General features: G+C 43.6%; 1 protein-coding gene across 1 annotated transcript in view; it reads right to left on the bottom strand.

The window, feature by feature from the left end:
* Window positions 1-22500, bottom strand: part of fndc5b (fibronectin type III domain containing 5b) — a 38172-nt gene that overhangs the window by 13577 nt on the left and 2095 nt on the right. The window contains exons 2-3 of the mRNA XM_042295109.1: window positions 10776-10894; window positions 8588-8786 (exon numbers count right to left, since the gene is read on the bottom strand). Coding sequence (XP_042151043.1) covers window positions 8588-8786; window positions 10776-10894 — 318 coding nt within the window. The remainder of the gene's footprint in view (window positions 1-8587; window positions 8787-10775; window positions 10895-22500) is intronic.

The following is a 22500-nucleotide window of genomic DNA, read 5'->3' as shown; positions in this document are numbered from 1 at the left end:
TTATTACTGCATTGTCGGAACTAGAAGCACAAGCATTTTGCTACACTCGCATTAACATCTGCTAACCATGTGTATGTGACAAATCAAATTTGAATTGATTTGATTTGATTTGCTGATTTAAAAAACATACCCACAGCATGATGCTGCCAACACGCTTCACTGTGGGGATGGTGTTCTCGGGGTGATGAGAGGTATCGAGTTTGTGCCAGACATAGCGTTTTCCTTGATGGCCATAAAGCTCTCTCATCTGACCAGAGTACCTACTTTCATATATGTTTGGGGAGTCTCCCACATGCCTTTTGGCGAACACCAAATATGTTTGCTTATTTTTTTCTTTAAGCAATGGCTTTTTTTTCTGGCCACTCTTCCGTAAAGCCCACGGCTTAAAGTGGTCCTATGGACAGATACTCCAATCTCCGCTGTGGAGCTTTGCAGCTCCTTCAGAGTTATCTTTGGTCTCTTTGTTGCCTCTCTGATTAATGCCTTCCTTGCCTGGTCCCTGAGTTTTGGTGGGAGGCCCTCTCTTGACAGGTTTGTTGTGGTACCATATAATTTCTCCACAACTTTGTCCCTGACCTGTTTGGAAAACTCCTTGGTCTTCATGGTGCCGCTTGCTTGGTGGTGCCCCTTGCTTGGTGGTGTTGCAGACTCTGGGGCCTTTCAGAACAGGTGTATATATACACTGAGATCATGTGACAGATAATGTGACACTTAGATTACGCACATTTAACTAACTATGCGACTTCTGAAGGTAATTGGTTGCAGCAGATCTTATTTAGTAGCTTCATACCAAAGGGGGTGAATACATACAGCACGCACCACTTTTCCGTTTAGAATTTTGTGAAACATTGTTATTTTTTTTCATTTCACTTCACCAATCTGGATCATGTCTATTTGTAGTGAGGTGCGTTCTGGCGGCAGAGAAGTCAGGCGCAGGAGAGTGAAATCTGATTTACAACGGTATCGTTTAATATCCATAAACCACCGTCAACAGAACAATACAATAAATGGGTCAAACAAAACCCGGTAAATACCAGCATACCGTTGCACAAGCACTACAAGAAACAATTACCCACAAGGACATGGGGAGGGGGGGGGAATTGGAAACAGGTAGATGGAAGACAAGACAAAAACAATGGAAAATGTAAAGTGGATCAGCAATGGTTCGAAGGTCGGTGACGTTGACCACCGAAACGCCGCCCGAACAAGGAGAGGGACCAACTTCGGCGGAAATCGTGACGGTATTACTCGGAATCCAAATATAAATTAATTTAAATTATAGTTTGTAATAATACAAAATAGGAAAAATGCCAAGTGGGGTGAATCATTTTGCAAGGCACTGTAGACAGTATTAGGGTTGTGTTGTAGTGGTGGTTATATAAACCAGATGGTAACAGGGATATTAGGGTTGTCTTGTACTGGTGGGCATATCAAATCAACATTTATTTGTCACGTGCGCCGAATACAACTGGTGTAGTAGACCTTACAGTGAAATGCTGAATACAACTGGTGTAGTAGACCTTACAGTGAAATGCTGAATACAACAGGTGTAGTAGACCTCACAGTGAAATGCTGAATACAACAGGTGTAGGTAGACCTTACAGTGAAATGCTGAATACAACAGGTGTAGTAGACCTTACAGTGAAATGCTGAATACAACAGGTGTAGTAGACCTTACAGTGAAATGCTGAATACAACAGGTGTAGTAGACCTTACAGTGAAATGCTGAATACAACAGGTGTAGTAGACCTTACAGTGAAATGCTTACTTACAGGCTCTAACCAACAGTGCAAAAAAATTATTAGGTGAACAATTGGATACATAAAGAAATAAAAAACAACAGTAAAAAGACAGTGAAAAATAACAGTAGCGAGGCTTTATACAGTAGAGAGGCTTTATACAGTAGAGAGGCTATATACAGTAGAGAGACTATATACAGTAGAGAGGCTATATACAGTAGAGAGGCTTTATACAGTAGAGAGACTATATACAGTAGAGAGGCTATATACAGTAGAGAGACTATATACAGTAGAGAGGCTATATACAGTAGAGAGGCTATATACAGTAGAGAGCTATATACAGTAGAGAGGCTATATACAGTAGAGAGGCTATACACAGTAGAGAGGCTATATACAGCAGAGAGGCTATAACAGTAGAGAGGCTATATACAGTAGAGAGACTATATACAGTAGAGAGGTTATATACAGTAGAGAGACTATGTACATTAGTGAGGCTATTTACAGTAGAGAGGCTTTATACAGCAGAGAGGCTATAACAGTAGAGAGGCTATATACAGTAGAGAGACTATATACAGTAGAGAGGTTATATACAGTAGAGAGACTATGTACATTAGTGAGGCTATATACAGTAGAGAGGCTATATACAGCAGAGAGGCTATAACAGTAGAGAGGCTATATACAGTAGAGAGGCTATATACAGTAGAGAGGTTATAACAGTAGAGAGGCTATTTACAGTAGAGAGACTATATACAGTAGAGAGGCTTTATACAGTAGAGAGGTTATATACAGTAGAGAGACTATATACAGTAGAGAGGCTATATACAGTAGAGAGGTTATAACAGTAGAGAGGCTATATACAGTAGAGAGACTATATACAGTAGAGAGGCTCTATACAGTAGAGAGGCTATATACAGTAGAGAGGCTACATACAGTAGAGAGGCTATATACAGTAGAGAGGCTATATACAGTAGGGAGGCTAAATACAGTAGAGGTTATTTACAGGCACCGGTTGGTCAGGCTAATTGAGGTAGTATGTACATGTAGATATGGTTAAAGTGACTGTGAATACAGTGGGGCAAAAAAGTATTTATTCAGCCAGCAATTGTGCAAGTTCTCCCACTTAAAAAGATGAGAGAGGCCTGTAATTTTCATCATAGGTACACTTCAACTATGACAGACAAAATGAGAAAAAAAAATCCAGAAAATCACATTGTAGGATTTTTAAAGAATTTATTTGCTAATTATGGTGGAAAATAAATATTTGGTCAATAACAAAAGTTTATCTCAATACTTTGTTATGTACCCTTTGTTGGCAATGACAGAGGTCAAACGTTTTCTGTAAGTCTTCACAAAGTCTTCACACACTGGTGCTGGTATTTTGGCCCATTCCTCCATGCAGACATCCTCTAGAACAGTGATGTTTTGGGGCTGTTGCTGGGCAACACAGACTTTCAACTCCCTCCAAAGATTTTCCATGGGGTTGAGATCTGGAGACTGGCTAGGCCACTCCAGGACCTTGAAATGTTTCTTACGAAGCCACTCCTTCGTTGCCCGGGCGGTGTGTTTGGGATCATTGTCATGCTGAAAGACCCAGCCACATTTCATCTTCAATGCCCTTGCTGATGGAAGGAGGTTTTCACTCAAAATCTCACGATATATGGTCCCATTCATTCTTTCCTTTACATGGATCAGTCGTCCTGGTCCCTTTGCAGAAAAACAGCCCCAAAGCATGATGTTTCCACCCCCATGCTTCACAGTAGGTATGGTGTTCTTTTGATGCAACTCAGCATTCTTTGTCCTCCAAACACAACGAGTTGAGTTTTTACCCAAAAGTTCTATTTTGGTTTCATCTGACCATATGACATTCTCCCAATCTTCTTCTGGATCATCCAAATGCTCTCTAGCAAACTTCAGACGGGCCTGGACATGGACTGGCTTAAGCAGGGGGACACGTTTGGCATTGCAGGATTTGAGTCCCTGGCGGCGTAGTGTGTTACTGATGGTAGGCTTTGTTACTTTGGTCCCAGCTCTCTGCAGGTCATTCACTAGGTCCCCCCGTGTGGTTCTGGGATTTTTACTCACCGTTCTTGTGATCATTTTGACCCCACGGGGTGAGATCTAGCGTGGAGCCCCAGATCGAGGGAGATTATCAGTGGTCTTGTATGTTTTCCATTTCCTAATAATTGCTCCCACAGTTGATTTCTTCAAACCAAGCTGCTTACCTATCGCAGATTCAGTCTTCCCAGCCTGGTGCAGGTCTACAATTTTGTTTCTGGTGTCCTTTGACAGCTCTTTGGTCTTGGCCATAGTGGAGTTTGGAGTGTGACTGTTTGAGGTTGTGGACAGGTGTCTTTTATACTGATAACAAGTTCAAACAGGTGCCATTAATACAGGTAACGAGTGGAGGACAGAGGAGCCTCTTAAAGAAGAAGTTACAGGTCTGTGAGAGCCAGAAATCTTGCTTGTTTGAAGGTGACCAAATACTTATTTTCTACCATAATTTGGAAATAAATTCATTAAAAATCCTACAATGTAATTTTCTGGATTTTTTTTTCTCATTTTGTCTGTCATAGTTGAAGTGTACCTATGATGAAAATTACAGGCCTCTCTCATCTTTTTAAGTGGGAGAACTTGCACAATTGGTGGCTGAATAAATACTTTTTTTGCCCCACTGTATATGATGAACAGAGACTAGCAGAAGCGTAAAAAGAGGGGGTGGTGGGACACAATGCAGATAGCCCGGTTAGCCAATGTGCGGGAGCACTGGTTGGTAGACCCAATTGAGGTAGTATGTACATGAGTGTATAGTTAAAGTGATGGTGATAGGGTTGTATTGAGTCATAGGAGGGAGAGAGGAGGGACGGGAACATAATGACTGGTGTGTGTGGTGTGTGTGGTGTGTGTGTGTGTGTGTGTGTGTCTGTGTCTGTGTGTGTGTGTGTGTTGATTTATAGTGGAGAGAGGAGATAGAGACGTCGTAATGAGTGGTGATTTAATCATGGCTCCTAATGAATCACAACTCACCTCACACTGTCACCACAGGGCTGGAGGTAACATATTAGAGAAGCACACACACACACACACACACACACACACACACACACACACACACACACACACACACACACACACACACACAACACACACACGCACATACAAATGCACTGACACACACATACAAACGCACACAGATACACACGCACACACACCGCAAACAGAGATGTCACCTGGCGGCCGTCGTATATGACTAATGATAACCAGAGCAGTTGTCACACACACAAACACACACACACACCATACACACAAACACACACACACACCATACACACAAACACACACACATACGCGCGCACACACACCACACACAGAGATGTCATCTGGCGGCTGTCACCTGGCGGCTGTCATATATGACTAATGATAACCAGAGCAGTTGTCACACACACAAACACACACACACCACACACACACAAACACACGCACACACACCACACACACACAGACACACTCACACAAACACACACACGCCACACATACAAACATAAACACAACCCCACTCTCATACTCATGGAAATGAACACACACACCCCACACTCACACTCACGCACATGCACACACACACACACACCACACACACACCACACTCACACTCACGCACATGAACACACACACACACACATGCACATACAAATGCACTGACACACACATACAAACGCACACATGCACACACACAAACACACCACACTCACACTCACGCACATGAACACACACACACACACATCTGTCCATTGCGGATGCCCACCTGTGTAGACTCAGGACGTTAGAGGTGACTACAATACGACTGGTTTCTCAGGAAACACTCGTAGTTTTATAACGTATGTTGCTGTGGTAATCTGCTAGATTAGGAGGATGTTATAATGTATGTTACTGTGATAATCTGGTGGTTTAGGAGGATGTTATAACGTTCTGTATGTTACTGTGGTAATCTGGTGGATTAGGAGGATGTTATAATGTATGTTACTGTGATAATCTGGTGGATTAGGAGGATGTTATAACGTTCTGTATAGTACTGTGGTAATCTGGTGGATTAGGAGGATGTTATAACATTCTGTATGTTACTGTGGTAATCTGGTGGATTAGGAGGATGTTATAACGCTCTGTATGGTACTGTGGTAATCTGGTGGATTAGGAGGATGTTATAATGTTCTGTATAGTACTGTGGTAATCTGGTGGATTAGGAGGATGTTATAATGTATGTTACTGTGGTAATCTGGTGAATTAGGAGGGTTTCATAATGTATGTTACTGTAGTAATCTGGTGGTTTAGGAGGATGTTATAACGTTCTGTATAGTACTGTGGTAATCTGGTGGATTAGGAGGATGTTATAATGTTCTGTATGGTACTGTGGTAATCTGGTGGATTAGGAGGATGTTATAATGTTCTGTATGGTACTGTGGTAATCTGGTGGATTAGGAGGATGTTATAATGTTCTGTATGGTACTGTGGTAATCTGGTGGATTAGGAGGATGTTATAATGTTCTGTATGGTACTGTGGTAATCTGGTGGATTAGGAGGATGTTATAATGTGTGGTACTGTGATAATCTGGTGGATTAGGAGGATGTTATAATGTGTGGTACTGTGGTAATCTGGTGGATTAGGAGGATGTTATAATGTCCTGTATGGTACTGTGATAATCTGGTGGATTAGGAGGATGTTATAATGTTCTGTATGGTACTGTGGTAATCTGGTGGATTAGGAGGATGTTATAACGTTCTGTATGTTACTGTGGTAATCTGGTGGATTAGGAGGATGTTATAACGTTCTGTATGTTACTGTAGTAATCTGGTGGATTAGGAGGATGTTATAATGTCCTGTATGGTACTGTGATAATCTGGTGGATTAGGAGGATGTTATAATGTTCTGTATGGTACTGTGGTAATCTGGTGGATTAGGAGGATGTTATAATGTTCTGTATGGTACTGTGGTAATCTGGTGGATTAGGAGGATGTTATAATGTTCTGTATGGTACTGTGGTAATCTGGTGGATTAGGAGGATGTTATAATGTGTGGTACTGTGATAATCTGGTGGATTAGGATGTTATAATGTTATAACTGTTCTGTATGGTACTGGTACTGTGGTAATCTGGTGGATTAGGAGGATGTTATAATGTGTGGTACTGTGATAATCTGGTGGATTAGGAGGATGTTATAATGTTCTGTATGGTACTGTGGTAATCTGGTGGATTAGGAGGATGTTATAATGTGTGGTACTGTGATAATCTGGTGGATTAGGAGGATGTTATAATGTTCTGTATGGTACTGTGGTAATCTGGTGGATTAGGAGGATGTTATAATGTGTGGTACTGTGGTAATCTGGTGGATTAGGAGGATGTTATAATGTGTGGTACTGTGATAATCTGGTGGATTAGGAGGATGTTATAATGTATGGTACTGTGGTAATCTGGTGGATTAGGAGGATGTTATAATGTGTGGTACTGTGGTAATCTGGTGGATTAGGAGGATGTTATAATGTGTGGTACTGTGGTAATCTGGTGGATTAGGAGGATGTTATAATGTATGTTACTGTGATAATCTGGTGGATTAGGAGGATGTTATAACGTTCTGTATAGTACTGTGGTAATCTGGTGGATTAGGAGGATGTTATAACATTCTGTATGTTACTGTGGTAATCTGGTGGATTAGGAGGATGTTATAACGCTCTGTATGGTACTGTGGTAATCTGGTGGATTAGGAGGATGTTATAATGTTCTGTATAGTACTGTGGTAATCTGGTGGATTAGGAGGATGTTATAATGTATGTTACTGTGGTAATCTGGTGGATTAGGAGGGTTTCATAATGTATGTTACTGTGGTAATCTGGTGGTTTAGGAGGATGTTATAACGTTCTGTATAGTACTGTGGTAATCTGGTGGATTAGGAGGATGTTATAATGTTCTGTATGGTACTGTGGTAATCTGGTGGATTAGGAGGATGTTATAATGTTCTGTATGGTACTGTGGTAATCTGGTGGATTAGGAGGATGTTATAATGTTCTGTATGGTACTGTGATAATCTGGTGGATTAGGAGGATGTTATAATGTTCTGTATAGTACTGTGGTAATCTGGTGGATTAGGAGGATGTTATAATGTGTGGTACTGTGATAATCTGCTCCTTCACGACTGATTCTCAATTGTTTGTATTTTATTTTGATTTCTTAAGAACATTTCTCAATAGTACGAATAACGTCCTTTAAACGTTGAAACAAGATTATAAAAATAAGGTTATCTAAATGTAACCGTGGCACCTAGTATTTTACAATCCCTAATGTTTTCCCAACATCCCCAGTGTAATCTGTTTATCCACGGTGTGATGGTTGCTGTCTTTCTCTCCTCTGTGTGTATCTGGGTCGCTGAGAGAGGAGGTGGTCAAACTGGAAGTGTTACGGAGTTGCTCTAGTTAACAGCTTTAGCATTACAAATGGGAATTACATTTTGGGGTGGGGTGGTGGAGGACATTTAAACAGGGGTTTAACAGGGGGGGTCTGGCAAAGAACAGCCAGGCGTTTCTACTCTGTATTAAACGGGACAAAACGGACATTTTAACAATACAGGACATTTTAAACAGGACATTTTAAACAGGACATTTAAACAGGACATTTTAAACAGGACATTTTAACAGGACATTTAAACAGGACATTTTAACAGGACATTGTATGAGGTGTTGTATGAGGTGTTGTATGAGGTGTTGTATGAAGCTGGAACCCCGTTGTGGGAAATTATTGTGTGTGTGTATGCATGTGTGTTTGAAAGACAAAACGAGTGTGTGTGTGTGTGTGTGTATGTTACCTACCTGGGCCTGTGGAGGCCAGTTTCTCAGACTCTCTGGGAGTTCTGAAGCTGACCGGGTCACTGGGAGGACTGCTGCCTCCCATGCTGATGCTCTGGACATGGACAATGTACTCCGTGTCCTCCTCCAAGTCCCATAATGCACAGGAGCGCGTGGTCGTGTTTACTTCCTGGATGTACCGCAGCATGCGCACATCCTTCTTCTGTAACCAATGACAGCAGGAGGTGTTGGGGTTACATTTAGGGCCGTAACACAAGGATACAGACCAGATATCAGATATCTAACCTATCCTATCCCACTGCCCTATCCACTGCCCTATCCACTGCCCTATCCCACTGACCTATCCCACTGCCCTATCCACTGCCCTATCCCACTGACCTATCCCACTGCCCTATCCCACTGCCCTATCCACTGCCCTATCCACTGACCTATCCACTGTCCTATCCCACTGCCCTATCCCACTGCCCTATCCCACTGCCCTATCCACTGCCCTATCCACTGCCCTATCCACTGCCCTATCCCACTGCCCTATCCACTGCCCTATCCCACTGCCCTATCCCACTGCCCTATCCCACTGCCCTATCCACTGCCCTATCCCACTGCCCTATCCACTGCCCTATCCCACTGCCCTATCCCACTGCCCTATCCACTGTCCTATCCCACTGACCTATCCACTGTCCTATCCCACTGCCCTATCCCACTGCCCTATCCCACTGCCCTATCCACTGCCCTATCCACTGCCCTATCCACTGCCCTATCCCACTGCCCTATCCACTGCCCTATCCCACTGCCCTATCCCACTGCCCTATCCACTGCCCTATCCCACTGCCCTATCCCACTGCCCTATCCCACTGCCCTATCCCACTGCCCTATCCCACTGCCCTATCCCACTGCCCTATCCCACTGCCCTATCCCACTGCCCTATCCACTGACCTATCCACTGTCCCAGCCCACTGTCCTGGCCCACTGTCCTGGATCACTGTCCTGGCCCACTGTCCTAGCCCACTGTCCTGGCCCATTGTCCTAGCCCACTGTCCTGGCCCACTGTCCCTGCCCACTGTATTGTCCCACTGTATTGGCCCACTGTCCTGGCCTACTGTCCTGGCCCAATGTCCTAGCCCACTGTCCTGGCCCACTGTCCTAGCCCACTGTATTGGCCCACTATCCTAGTTCACTGTTTTGGCCCTCTGTCCTAGCCCACTGTATTGGCCCACTGCCCTAGCCCACTGTCCTAGCCCACTGTATTGGCCCTCTGTCCTAGCCCACTGTCCTCGTTCACTGTATTGGCCCACTGAACTAGCCCACTGTATTGGCCCACTGTCCTAGCCCACTGTCCTGGCCCACTGTCCTAGCCCACTGTATTGGCCCACTGTCCTAGCCCACTGTCCTAGCCCACTGTTTTGGCCCTCTGTCGTGGCCCACTGTATTGGTCCACTGTCTTAGCCCACTGTATTGGTCCACTTTGTCCACTGTCTTAGCCCACTGTATTGGTCCACTGTCTTAGCCCACTGTCCTGGCCCACTGTGTTGGTCCACTGTCTTAGCCCACTGTCCTGGCCCACTGTATTGGTCCACTGTCTTAGCCCACTGTCCTGGCCCATTCTCGTGGCCCACTGTATTTGCCCACTGTCATGGCCCACTGTATTGGTCCACTGTCTTAGCCCACTGTCCTGGCCCACTGTCCTAGCCCACAGTATTGGCCCACTGTCTTGGCCCACTGTTCTAGTTCACTGTCTTGGCCCACTGTCTTAGCCCACTGTCCTGGCCCACTGTCCTGGCCCACTGTATTGGTCCACTGTCTTAGCCCACTGTCCTGGCCCACTGTTTTGGCCCACTGTCCTGGCCCACTGTATTGGTCCACTGTCTTAGCCCACTGTCTTAGCCCACTGTCCTGGCCCACTGTATTGGCCCACAGTCCTGGCCCACTGTATTGGTCCACTCTCCTAGCCCACTGTATTGGTCCACTCTCCTAGCCCACTGTCCTGGCCCACTGTATTGGCCCACTGAGACAAAGCTGAGGCATCAGCTCTGGTAGCAAATATGAGTTTTCTGTCTCTCAGAATCAGACAAGGTCACTCATCACACAATTGTAGTTCAACTCACCAACTCCCGACTTAATCCAACACACAAACACAAACTCGCAGACGTGCACTCACAGTCAGACAGAGACATACACACACACACTCCCCTACCTGTTGTGTGACGGCGAATCCGATGACAGGATCTCCCTCCAGTATCTCCCATGTGACTATGGCTGTGTTAGCCTCCAGCTCCCTGATCGTCACATTGACAGGAGCCGACAGAGTTGAGTCTAGACACACACAGACACACACACACACACACACACGGGCGCACAGAGACACACATGCAAATACATGCACACACACATCACAGGAGAGGTGAGAAAGTGTCTAGGTAGAAAAACAGACAGACAGACGGACACCACAGGAGAGGTGTGAAAGTGTGTGACACACGGACAGAACCAACAGGACAGAAGGTGAGAAGGGTCCTAATGTGTCTTTACTCCTGGTTTGACATCACACACCTTTCTGCTCATAGCAACCTGTCATAGCAACCTGTCACCTGCTCTTTCTCAGTGGGAGAAGAGGTAACGTTAAAGGTCATAGCAACCTGTCATAGCAACCTGTCATAGCAACCTGTCACAGCAACCTTTCAGTGGGAGAAGAGGTAATGTTAAAGGTCATAGCAACCTGTTATAGCAATCTGTCATAGCAACCTTTCAGTGGGAGAAGAGGTCATGTTAAAAGTCATAGCAACCTGTCATAGCAATCTGTCATAGCAACCTGTCAGTGGGAGAAGAGGTCGTTAAAGGTCATAGCAACCTGTCATAGCAACCTGTCACCTGCTCTTTCTCAGTGGGAGAAGAGGTAATGTTAAAGTCATAGCAACCTGTCATAGCAACCTGTCATAGCAACCTGTCATAGCAACCTTTCAGTGGGAGAAGAGTTAAAGGTCATAGCAACCTGTCATAGCAACCTGTCATAGCAACCTGTCATAGCAACCTTTCAGTGGGAGAAGAGGTAACGTTAAAGGTCATAGCAACCTGTCATAGCAACCTGTCATAGCAACCTGTCATAGTAACCTGTCAGTGGGAGAAGAGGAGCCAGGTAACGTTACTGTATTTACATATCTCATTTGTATGTGTCTGTTTTCTGTTCTATTTTAACTGTTGGGGAGATGGGTAAAATAAGAATTTGTTGTTAACTGACTTGCCTAGTTAAATAAAGAGGGATATTGTTCAACTGTCTTGACTCACGTCCTCTTTTATTGTTGTCTGAGGATAGAAGGATAACTGAATGATATATTTTAATCTCCTTTCTCTCTCCTCTCTTTCCCTCTCGCTCCCTCTCTCCTCTCTGCTATCTCTCTCTTCTTTCTCTCTCCTCTTTCTCCTCTCTCCTCTCTCTTCTTTCTCCCTCTCTCTCCCTCTCTCCTCTTTCTCCTTTCGCTCTCTCTCTCCCTCCTTTCTCTTCTCTCACCCTTTCAACTCTCTCTCCTCTAACTAGCTCTCCTCTCTTTCTCTCTCTCTCCTCTCTTTCCTCTAACTCTCTCTCCTCTCTCTCTTTCACACACAAACACTCATTCACATGCACCGATTATCTTGGATTCTCTGATCCTCTGATTCTCTGATTCTCTGATTCTTTGATTCTCTGATTCTCTGATTCATTGATCCTCTGATTCTCTGATTCTCTGATTCTTTGATCCCCTGATTCTCTGATCCTCTGATTCTCTGATTCTTTGATCCTCTGATCCTCTGATTCATTGATCCTTTGATCCTCTGATTCTTTGATCCTCTGATTAAAGCTCCGCTTTCCTCTCAGCCTGTTAGTTCTGTTGAGATGGCCTTAAAAAGCTCTGCTTTCCTCTCAATGTTGAGAGGGAGAGAGGGAGAGACCGAGAGAGAGAGAGAGAGAGAGAGAGAGAGAGAGAGAGAGAGGCTCAGTGAGCACAGCCTTGCCATTGAAAAGAGTAGACATGAACACCTGCCTCCCTGTAGAGCAGTGGTATTCAAAGTTGGGTTTGCGAAGTGGGGACTGCAGTGGGGTCGTCAAAATGTAAACAATTGAAATATATGGGACTATATTAAACAAACATTTTTTTAGATAAATTATTTGAAAGATACAATTTTAATGAGTAAATGTATTTATTGGTTTCTTTTCATTTTGATTTAGAGAAGACAATTAAATTAAATCAAAGTTTATTTGTCATGTGCCCCAATACAACAGGTTTCACCCTTATTTCACCTTACAGTGAAATGATTACTTACAGGTCCTAACCAACAGTGCAATTTTGAAGTAAAAAAATGTAATGAACTGAAAGTTATTTGTTGATGAAAAAAATATAAATGTACCGATGTTGAACCTCTGTGTGTCATTAGATTTGGGTTGGGATCGCAATAAGTTATTGGAGAAAAATGGGGTCCCCAGAAATTCTGGTGAAAAAAAAAATGGTGTCCCTGCTGAAAATGTTTGAATACCACTGCCTTAGAGGATCTGCCTTAGAGGATCTGCCTTAGAGGATCTGCCTTAGAGGATCTGCCTGAGAGGATCTGCCTTAGAGGATCTGCCTTAGAGGATCTGCCTTAGAGGATCTGCCTTAGAGGATCTGAGAGGATCTGCCTGAGAGGATCTGCCTTAGAGGATCTGCCTTAGAGGATCTGCCTGAGAGGATCTGCCTGAGAGGATCTGCCTTAGAGGATCTGCCTTAGAGGATCTGCCTGAGAGGATCTGAGGATCTGCCTTAGAGGATCTGCCTGAGAGGATCTGCCTGAGAGGATCTGCCTTAGAGATCTGCCTGAGGATCTGCCTGAGAGGATCTGCCTGAGAGAGAGGATCTGCCTAGAGGATCTGCCTTAGAGGATCTGCCTGAGAGGATCTGCCTTAGAGGATCTGCTGCCTTAGAGGATCTGCCTGAGAGGATCTGCCTGAGAGGATCTGCCTTAGAGGATCTGCCTTAGAGGATCTGCCTGAGAGGAAAGGATTTTCAACAACTGCACCGCAGCAGAACCCGAGACCAGAGCTGCATTTCCAGACAAAAATATAAAACAAACGGAGTGTCATTTCACCAAATTTGAAACCCTTATTCAAGGTTTCAAAGACCTCTTTTGATGAGAATAGGCTACCCGTCCTGTTCAGGGAAGACACAGAGAGCTGTGGGTTGGCAGCGCACTACATTGCTGCCTGACATAAAATGAGGGACAGTGTCGGACAGACCAACCAACCTGAACATATCCGCTATGCTTATTGTTATTGTTCAATGTATGGTTATTTTGACCCTTGGTTATTGTTGTTACGTATTGTCCCATTGACACATTTTTATTATGTTAATATTGTAAATGAATAACTTAATTTCCAAAGCAAATTTTTGGCAATATATACAGTACCAGTCAAAAGTTTGGACACACCTACTGTTTCAAGGGTTTTTCATTATTTCCTATATTGTAGAATAATAGTGAAGACATCAAAACTATGAAATAACACATATGGAATAACGTAGTAACCAAAAAAGTGTTAAACAAATCAAAATATATTTTATATCTGAGATTCTTCAATGTAGCCACCTTTTGCCTTGATGACAGTTTTGAACACTCTTGACATTCTCTCAACCAGCTTCATGAAGTAGTCACCTGGAATGCATTTAAATTAACCGGTGTGCCTTTTTAAAAGTACATTTGTAGAATTGATTTCCTTTCTTAATGCGTTTGAGGCAATCACTTGTGTTGTGACAAGGTAGGGGTGGAATACAGAAGATAGCCCTGTTTGATAAAAGACCAAGTCAATATTATGGCAAGAACAGCTTAAATAAGCAAAGAGAAACGACAGTCCATCATTACTTTAAGACATGAAGGTCAGTCAATCTGGAACATTTCAAGAACATTGAAAGTTTCTTCAAGTGGAGTCACAAAAACCATCAAGAGCCACGATGAAACTGGCTCTCATGAGGACCTGTCACAGGAAAGGAAGACCCAGAGTTACCTCTGCTGCAGAGGATAAGTTCTTAGAGGTACCAGCCTCAGAAATTGCAGCCCAAAATTAATGCTTCACAGAGTTCAAGCAACAGATACATCTCAACATCAACTGTTCAGAGGAGACTACATGAATCAGACCTTCATGGTTGCAAAGAAACCACTACTAAAGGACACCAATAAGAAGAAGAGACTTGCTTAGAGTAGATTTCTTTGACCTAATTTACATTAGTATTCAGACCCTTTACTCAGTTCTTTGTTGAAGCACCTTTGGCAGCGATTACAACCTTGAGTCTTCTTGGGTATGACGCTACAAACTTGGCACACCTGTATTTGGGGAGTTTCTCCCATTTTTCTCTGCATAGTCCGGATTGATTGAGTTTGGCCAGCTCTAGGAAGAGTCTTGGTGGTTCCAAACGTCTTCCATTTAAGAATGATGGAGGCCACTGTGTTCTTGGGGACCTACAATACTGTAGAATCTTTGTTGGTACCTTTCTGTGCCTCAACACAACCCTGTCTCGGAGCTCAATGGACTATTTCTTCGACCTCATGACTTGGTTTTTGCTCTGACTTGTACTGTCAACTATGGGATCTTATATAGACAGGTGTGTGTGCCTTTCCAAATCATGTCCAATCAATTGAATTTACCACAGGTGGACTCCAATCAAGTTGTAGAAACATCTGAATGATGATCAATGGAAACAGGATGCACCTGAGCTCAATTCAAGAGTCTCATAGCAAAGGGTGTGAATACTTATGTACATAAAGTTTATTTTTTAATTTTTTTAACACTAATCTGCAAATATGTCTAAAAAAACTGTTTTTGCTTTGTCATTATGTGGTATTGGGGTAGATTGATGAGGGGGGACGATTTAATCAATTTTAGAATAAGGCTGTAACGCAACAAATGTGGAAAAAGTCAACGGGCCTGAATGTTTTTCCGAACGTATTTTACATTAGTTATCGTTTGTTTGTTTTTAGTCCCAGTCTTCAGCGTAACCCCTCCTATCTATCTCTGAACACCACCCATTAACCCCTCCTATCTATCTCTGAACACCATCCAGTCCCATCCTTCAGCTACCATTAACCCCTGCTATCTATCTCTGAACACCATCCAGTCCCATCCTTCAGCTACCATTAACCCCTCCTATCTATCTCTGAACACCATCCATTAACCCCTCCTATCTATCTCTGAACACCATCCAGTCCCATCCTTCAGCTACCATTAACCCCTCCTATCTATCTCTGAACACCATCCAGTCCCATCCTTCAGCTACCATTAACCCCTCCTATCTATCTCTGAACACCATCCAGTCCCATCCTTCAGCTACCATTAACCCCTCCTATCTATCTCTGAACACCATCCAGTCCCATCCTTCAGCTACCATTAACCCCTCCTATCTATCTCTGAACACCATCCAGTCCCATCCTTCAGCTACCATTAACCCCTCCTATCTATCTCTGAACACCATCCAGTCCCATCCTTCAGCTACCATTAACCCCTCCTATCTATCTCTGAACACCATCCAGTCCCATCCTTCAGCTACCATTAACCCCTCCTATCTATCTCTGAACACCATCCAGTCCCATCCTTCAGCTACCATTAACCCCTCCTATCTATCTCTGAACACCATCCAGTCCCATCCTTCAGCTACCATTAACCCCTCCTATCTATCTCTGAACACCATCCAGTCCCATCCTTCAGCTACCATTAACCCCTCCTATCTATCTCTGAACACCATCCATTAACCCCTCCTATCTATCTCTGAACACCATCCAGTCCCATCCTTCAGCTACCATTAACCCCTCCTATCTATCTCTGAACACCATCCAGTCCCATCCTTCAGCTACCATTAACCCCTCCTATCTATCTCTGAACACCATCCATTAACCCCTCCTATCTATCTCTGAACACCATCCAGTCCCATCCTTCAGCTACCATTAACCCCTCCTATCTATCTCTGAACACCATCCAGTCCCATCCTTCAGCTACCATTAACCCCTCCTATCTATCTCTGAACACCATCCATTAACCCCTCCTATCTATCTCTGAACACCATCCATTAACCCCTCCTATCTATCTCTGAACACCATCCATTAACCCCTCCTATCTATCTCTGAACACCATCCATTAACCCCTCCTATCTATCTCTGAACACCATCCAGTCCCATCCTTCAGCTACCATTAACCCCTCCTATCTATCTCTGAACACCATCCAGTCCCATCCTTCAGCTACCATTAACCCCTCCTATCTATCTCTGAACACCATCCAGTCCCATCCTTCAGCTACCATTAACCCCTCCTATCTATCTCTGAACACCATCCAGTCCCATCCTTCAGATACCATTAACCCCTCCTATCTATCTCTGAACACCATCCAGTCCCATCCTTCAGCTACCATTAACCCCTCCTATCTATCTCTGAACACCATCCAGTCCCATCCTTCAGATACCATTAACCCCTCCTATCTATCTCTGAACACCATCCAGGTTTGATTGCTATTTGCCATATATTATTTCTGCTGAAATATTAATAATAATAATATTAAAAAATAAAATAAAATAAAAAATCTTTTTTTTTCTGTTTTCTATTTCTATATTATTTCTGATGTTTCGTCTTTTTGTAAATTTAAGATTAAACCTTTTTGCTATAAGTATTATTATATTATTGATCGATTGGCTATGACCTTTTCAAATCACCCAGCAGGGCTCTAGGATAATTGATTAATTCTTCCTAAACCTGCGACCAAAAACAAGCTACATATGGACAATACCAAAACAAATGATCTAATGATTGTGTCTCTTCGCAGCAAAATCTGCCTTCGCTGGGATGGTTGTATCCCCCATATATATAGCATTCAATTGGTTGCAAGAATTTTTTATAATAATTTAAATTGAAACATTTTAAGTTTTGAATCCGGCGTCATTTTGTGTATCAGTTCATAAACGGTAGATGTAAAATTGCGCGACTAAGATCTCCTCTACAAAAACGTCAGAATTAATGACAGATTTTTTGAGTTGTACAGTATTAATTCTGACTATTTTGAGGAAGTGTACCGTCGTGGCCAAAAGTTTTGAGAATGACACAAATAATAATTTTCACAAAGTTTGCTGCTTCAGTGTCTTTAGATATTTTTGTCAGATGTTACTATGGATTACTGAAGTATAATTACAAGCATTTCATAAGTGTCAAAGGCTTTTATTGACAATTACATGAAGTTGATGCAGAGTCAATATTTGCAATGTTGACCCTTCTTTTTCAAGACCTCTGCAATCCGCCCTGGCATGCTGTCAATTAACTTCACATCCTGACTGATGGCAGCCCATTCTTGCATAATCAATGCTTGGAGTTTGTCGGAATTTGTGGGTTTTTGTTTGTCCACCCGCCTCTTGAGGATTGACCACAAGTTCTCAATGGGATTAAGGTCTGGGGAGTTTCCTGGCCATGGACCCAAAATAACAATGTTTTGTTCCCCAAGCCACTTAGTTATGGCAAGGTGCTCCATCATGCTGGAAAAGGCATTGTTCGTCACCAAACTGTTCCTGGATGGTTGGGAGAAGTTGCTCTCGGAGGATGTGTTGGTATCATTCTTTATTCATGGCTGTGTTCTTAGGCAAAATTGTGAGTGAGCCCAATCCCTTGGCTGAGAAGCAACCCCACACATGAATGGTCTCAGGATGCTTTACTGTTGGCATGACACAGGACTGATGGTAGCGCTCACCTTGTCTTCTCTGGACAAGCTTTTTTCCAGATGCCCTAAACAATCAGAAAGTGGAATCATCAGAGAAAATGACTTTATCCCAGCCCTCAGCGGTCCAATCCCTTTTGCAGAATATCAGTCTGTCCCTGATGTTTTTCCAGGTGAGAAGTGGCTTCTTTGCTGCCCTTCTTGATACCAGGTCATCCTCCAAAAGTCTTTGCCTCATTGTGCGTGCAGATGCACTCACACCTCCCTGCTGCCATTCCTGAGCAAGCTCTGTACTGGTGGTGCCCCGATCCCACAGCTGAATCAACTTTAGGACACGGTCCTGGCGCTTGCTGGACTTTCTTGGGCACCCTGAAGCCTTCTTCACAACAATTGACCCGCTCTCCTTGAAGTTCTTGATGATCCAATAAATGGTTGATTTAGGTGCAATCTTACTGGCAGCAATATCCTTGCCTGTGAAGCCCTATTTGTGCAAAGAAATGATGACGGCACATGTTTCCTTGCAGGTAACCATTTTTGACAGAGGAAGAAAAATGATTCCACGCACCACCCTCCTTTTGAAGCTTCCAGTCTGTTATTCGAACTCAATCAGCATGACAGAGTGATCTCCAGCCTGGTACTCGTCAACACTCACACCTGTGTTAAAGAGAGAATAACTGACATGATGTCAGCTGGTCCTTTTGTGGCAGGGCTGAAATGGAGTGGAAATGTTTTTGGGGGATTCAGTTCATTTGCATGGCAAAGAGGGACTTTGCAATTATTTGTAATTCATCTGATCTCTCTTCGTAACATTCTGGAGTATATGCAAATCGCCATCATAGAAACTGAGGCAGCAGACTTTGTGAAAATTAATATTTGTGTCATTCTCAAAACGTTTGGCCACGACTGTATACTGGGTACGGTGTCTCAAGATGGACAAACAGTACTATTGCCACTTTATTATCATTTTTCAAGTGAAGGTCTTTGAAGGGAATATGCAAGCACACTCGTTCGGCTTGCCTAGCCTAGTTCGGCTAGTGCCGGCCAAACCGCCATTAGGCAAAGTATGCCAATATCTTCTGCATTAATGCCAGAATGAATGGGTCCAAGCCATACTGCTTCTTGACACACTGCTCGCTTAACCCGGAAGCCAGCCACACCAATGTGTTGGAGGAAACACTGTACAACTGGCGACCGTGTTAGTGGCGTGAATGCGCCATGACCGCCACAGGAGTTGCTAAAGCACAATGGGACAAGGATATCCCGGCCGGCCAAACCCTCCCGTTACCCGGACGACGCTGGAACAATTGTGCGCCGCCTCATGGGTTTCCCGGTCGCGGCATGCTGCGACACAGCCCGGGATTGAACCCGGATCTGTAGTGACGCCTCAAGCACTGCGAAGCAGACCTCTGTACCACCTACACTTTAAAAGAAAGAGCTATTGAAGATTGTAAATTTAAACAAAGTTTAAAAAATTTTTTTTTTTTAAAGCTGTGGATTTTTGTCTATCCTCCCCTGATACAGAATATATTGTTTTTATGGTCATGGCACGCTTTGTCTAAGAGCTATTGAAGATTGAATGTTAAAACAATTAATGATAAGAAAATAAAAACATGGATAATTGTCCATGCTTCCGATTCAGAAGATATTATTTCCATAGTCATGGCACACTTTTCATGGCACACTTTGTGTAAGGGCTATTGATATGCATTTATGGATGAGAACGTGAACTTGCCATTTTGGGATTACCTGCTTTGCCTACGTCAACAGCCTTAATTAAAGGCTAGCATATTAATATGAATAGCCCAGTCTATGAATTAACATCTAACTTACACATCTCTATCTTGACTTCTCTCTCCTTAAGCAAATCATGCATCTCCGCTGGCATCTCCTCTCTCTCTCTCTCTCTCTCTCTCTCTCTCTCTCTCTCTCTCTCTCTCTTTCCATCATCTCTGTATTGCCCTAATAGCTCTTGAACCAGTAGCAGGTTGACATTTCTTGTCCTTGAGGCAGAACTGAGCACTTCCCCCTTGGATAGGCCTGCTGCAAAGTCAAAATTGGCTATATATTCATGAAAACTGGTTTAAGGTTAGCAGTGTGGTTAAGGTTTAAAATAAATCAGATTTGATGACTTTGGGTCTGTGCCAGCTAGTGACGACTCTGCAGAGCTGCCTCCCGAACAAGATTCACAATGAAAAGCGCTAACCTGCGAACCAGTAGCCTAGCCCAATGCGTGTCCCAGAAGTAGCAATATAGTTCTCCCTTTGCCCAATGTTTATGTTTATGTCAGAATACCCAATGTTAGAACATTTCAAAGGAAATGTCTGAATTAAACTAGAATGTATTCCTATCGGTCTAATTTGCATAAACATTGTGATTGGTTGAAACTGTAGCTGCAAGGGTTATCGAATGTTATCGAGTTAATTTAATGTTCATATTTGAAGAAAGACCAGTCTCTTTTGCAAATGACAGGTGTGTAATAGCTGATCAGAGATGGCAACCGTGGCTAGAGAACAACAAGCACCAAGTTAAAGCACCGCTGGCCTGCAGATTTTATATCTGCTGTCAGGGCACTTTCTTTCTGCTGTTGGTTTGTCTTAGGTTGATGTAGGAGGCACGCACACAGTCACACGCAGAGCTCACACACACACACAGTCACACGCAGTGCTCCACACACACACACACACACACACACACACACACACACACACACACACACACACACACACACACACACACACACACACACACATTGTCACACGCAGAGCTCACACACACACACACAGTCACACACACACACACACACACACGCACACACACACTGTATGGAACCATCTCTTTCCTTGTCTCCTCTTCCTTTCCTTGTCTCCTCTTCCTTTCCTTGTCTCCTCTTCCTTTCCTTGTCTCCACTTCCTTTCCTTGTCTCCTCTTCCTTTCCTTGTCTCCTCTTCCTTTCCTTCTCTCCTCTTCCTTTCCTTGTCTCCTCTTCCTTTCCTTGTCTCCTCTTCCTTTCCTTGTCTCCTCTTCCTTTCCTTGTCTCCTCTTCCTTTCCTTTTCTCCTCTTCCTTTCCTTGTCTCCTCTTCCTTTCCTTGTCTCCTCTTTCTTTCCTTCTCTCCTCTTCCTTTCCTTCTCTCCTCTTCCTTTCCTTGTCTCCTCTTCCTTTCCTTCTCTCCTCTTCCTTTCCTTGTCTCCTCTTCCTTTCCTTGTCTCCTCTTCCTTTCCTTCTCTCCTCTTCCTTTCCTTGTCTCCTCTTCCTTTCCTTGTCTCCTCTTCCTTTCCTTCTCTCCTCTTCCTTTCCTTCTCTCCTCTTCCTTTCCTTGTCTCCTCTTCCTTTCCTTGTCTCCTCTTCCTTTCCTTGTCTCCTCTTCCTTTCCTTGTCTCCTTTTCCTTTCCTTGTCTCCTCTTCCTTTCCTTGTCTCCTCTTCCTTTCCTTGTCTCCACTTCCTTTCCTTCTCTCCTCTTCCTTTCCTTCTCTCCTCTTCCTTTCCTTGTCTCCACTTCCTTTCCTTGTCTCCTCTTCCTTTCCTTCTCTCCTCTTCCTTTCCTTCTCTCCTCTTCCTTTCCTTGTCTCCTCTTCCTTTCCTTGTCTCCTCTTCCTTTCCTTGTCTCCTCTTCCTTTCCTTGTCTCCTCTTCCTTTCCTTGTCTCCTCTTCCTTTCCTTGTCTCCTCTTCCTTTTCTTTATTCCCACCGATCTGCATGACTGTCAGCAATACAAATCATTCCTGTTGTTTCACTTATGTAAGTACTGATGAGGAAAGGGAGCATTTTAAGAGTACTTGGATGTAGCCTTGGCAATTGACTATTGACCCTGTGGGTGTCTCTCAATACTCTAAAGAGTCATACCTCTTGCCAGTGCAAATGAAAGAAAGGAGACAAGGGACTGGGAAAGGAGGAAAGGAAGCCACTTTGGGACAGTGAGATCCACCAACCATTGTTGCAATTTTCGGCATTAGTGTCCTGTGTGAATGACTATCCCACTGGGCACAGACGTCAATTCAACGTCTATTCCAAGTTAGTGCAACGTAATGTCATTAAAATGACATGGAAATAACATTGATTCAACCAGTGTGTGTGCCTGGGTTTGTTTCCCAAACCAGCTCATTTATCAGTCTCTTGCTGAAAGAGCAGAACTAAGAGGTTAGAATAAACACGAGATTACTTTACGGGTGAAGTGCAGTCATCAATACTGTACTGTCATCAATACTGTACTGTCATCAATACTGTACTGTCATCAATACTGTAC

Source organism: Oncorhynchus tshawytscha, linkage group LG13 (genome assembly GCF_018296145.1).
Source record: "Oncorhynchus tshawytscha isolate Ot180627B linkage group LG13, Otsh_v2.0, whole genome shotgun sequence".
Classification (NCBI taxonomy): domain Eukaryota; kingdom Metazoa; phylum Chordata; class Actinopteri; order Salmoniformes; family Salmonidae; genus Oncorhynchus; species Oncorhynchus tshawytscha.
Note: the sequence above shows the minus strand (reverse complement) of the source record. Positions and strands in the feature narration are given on the sequence as shown.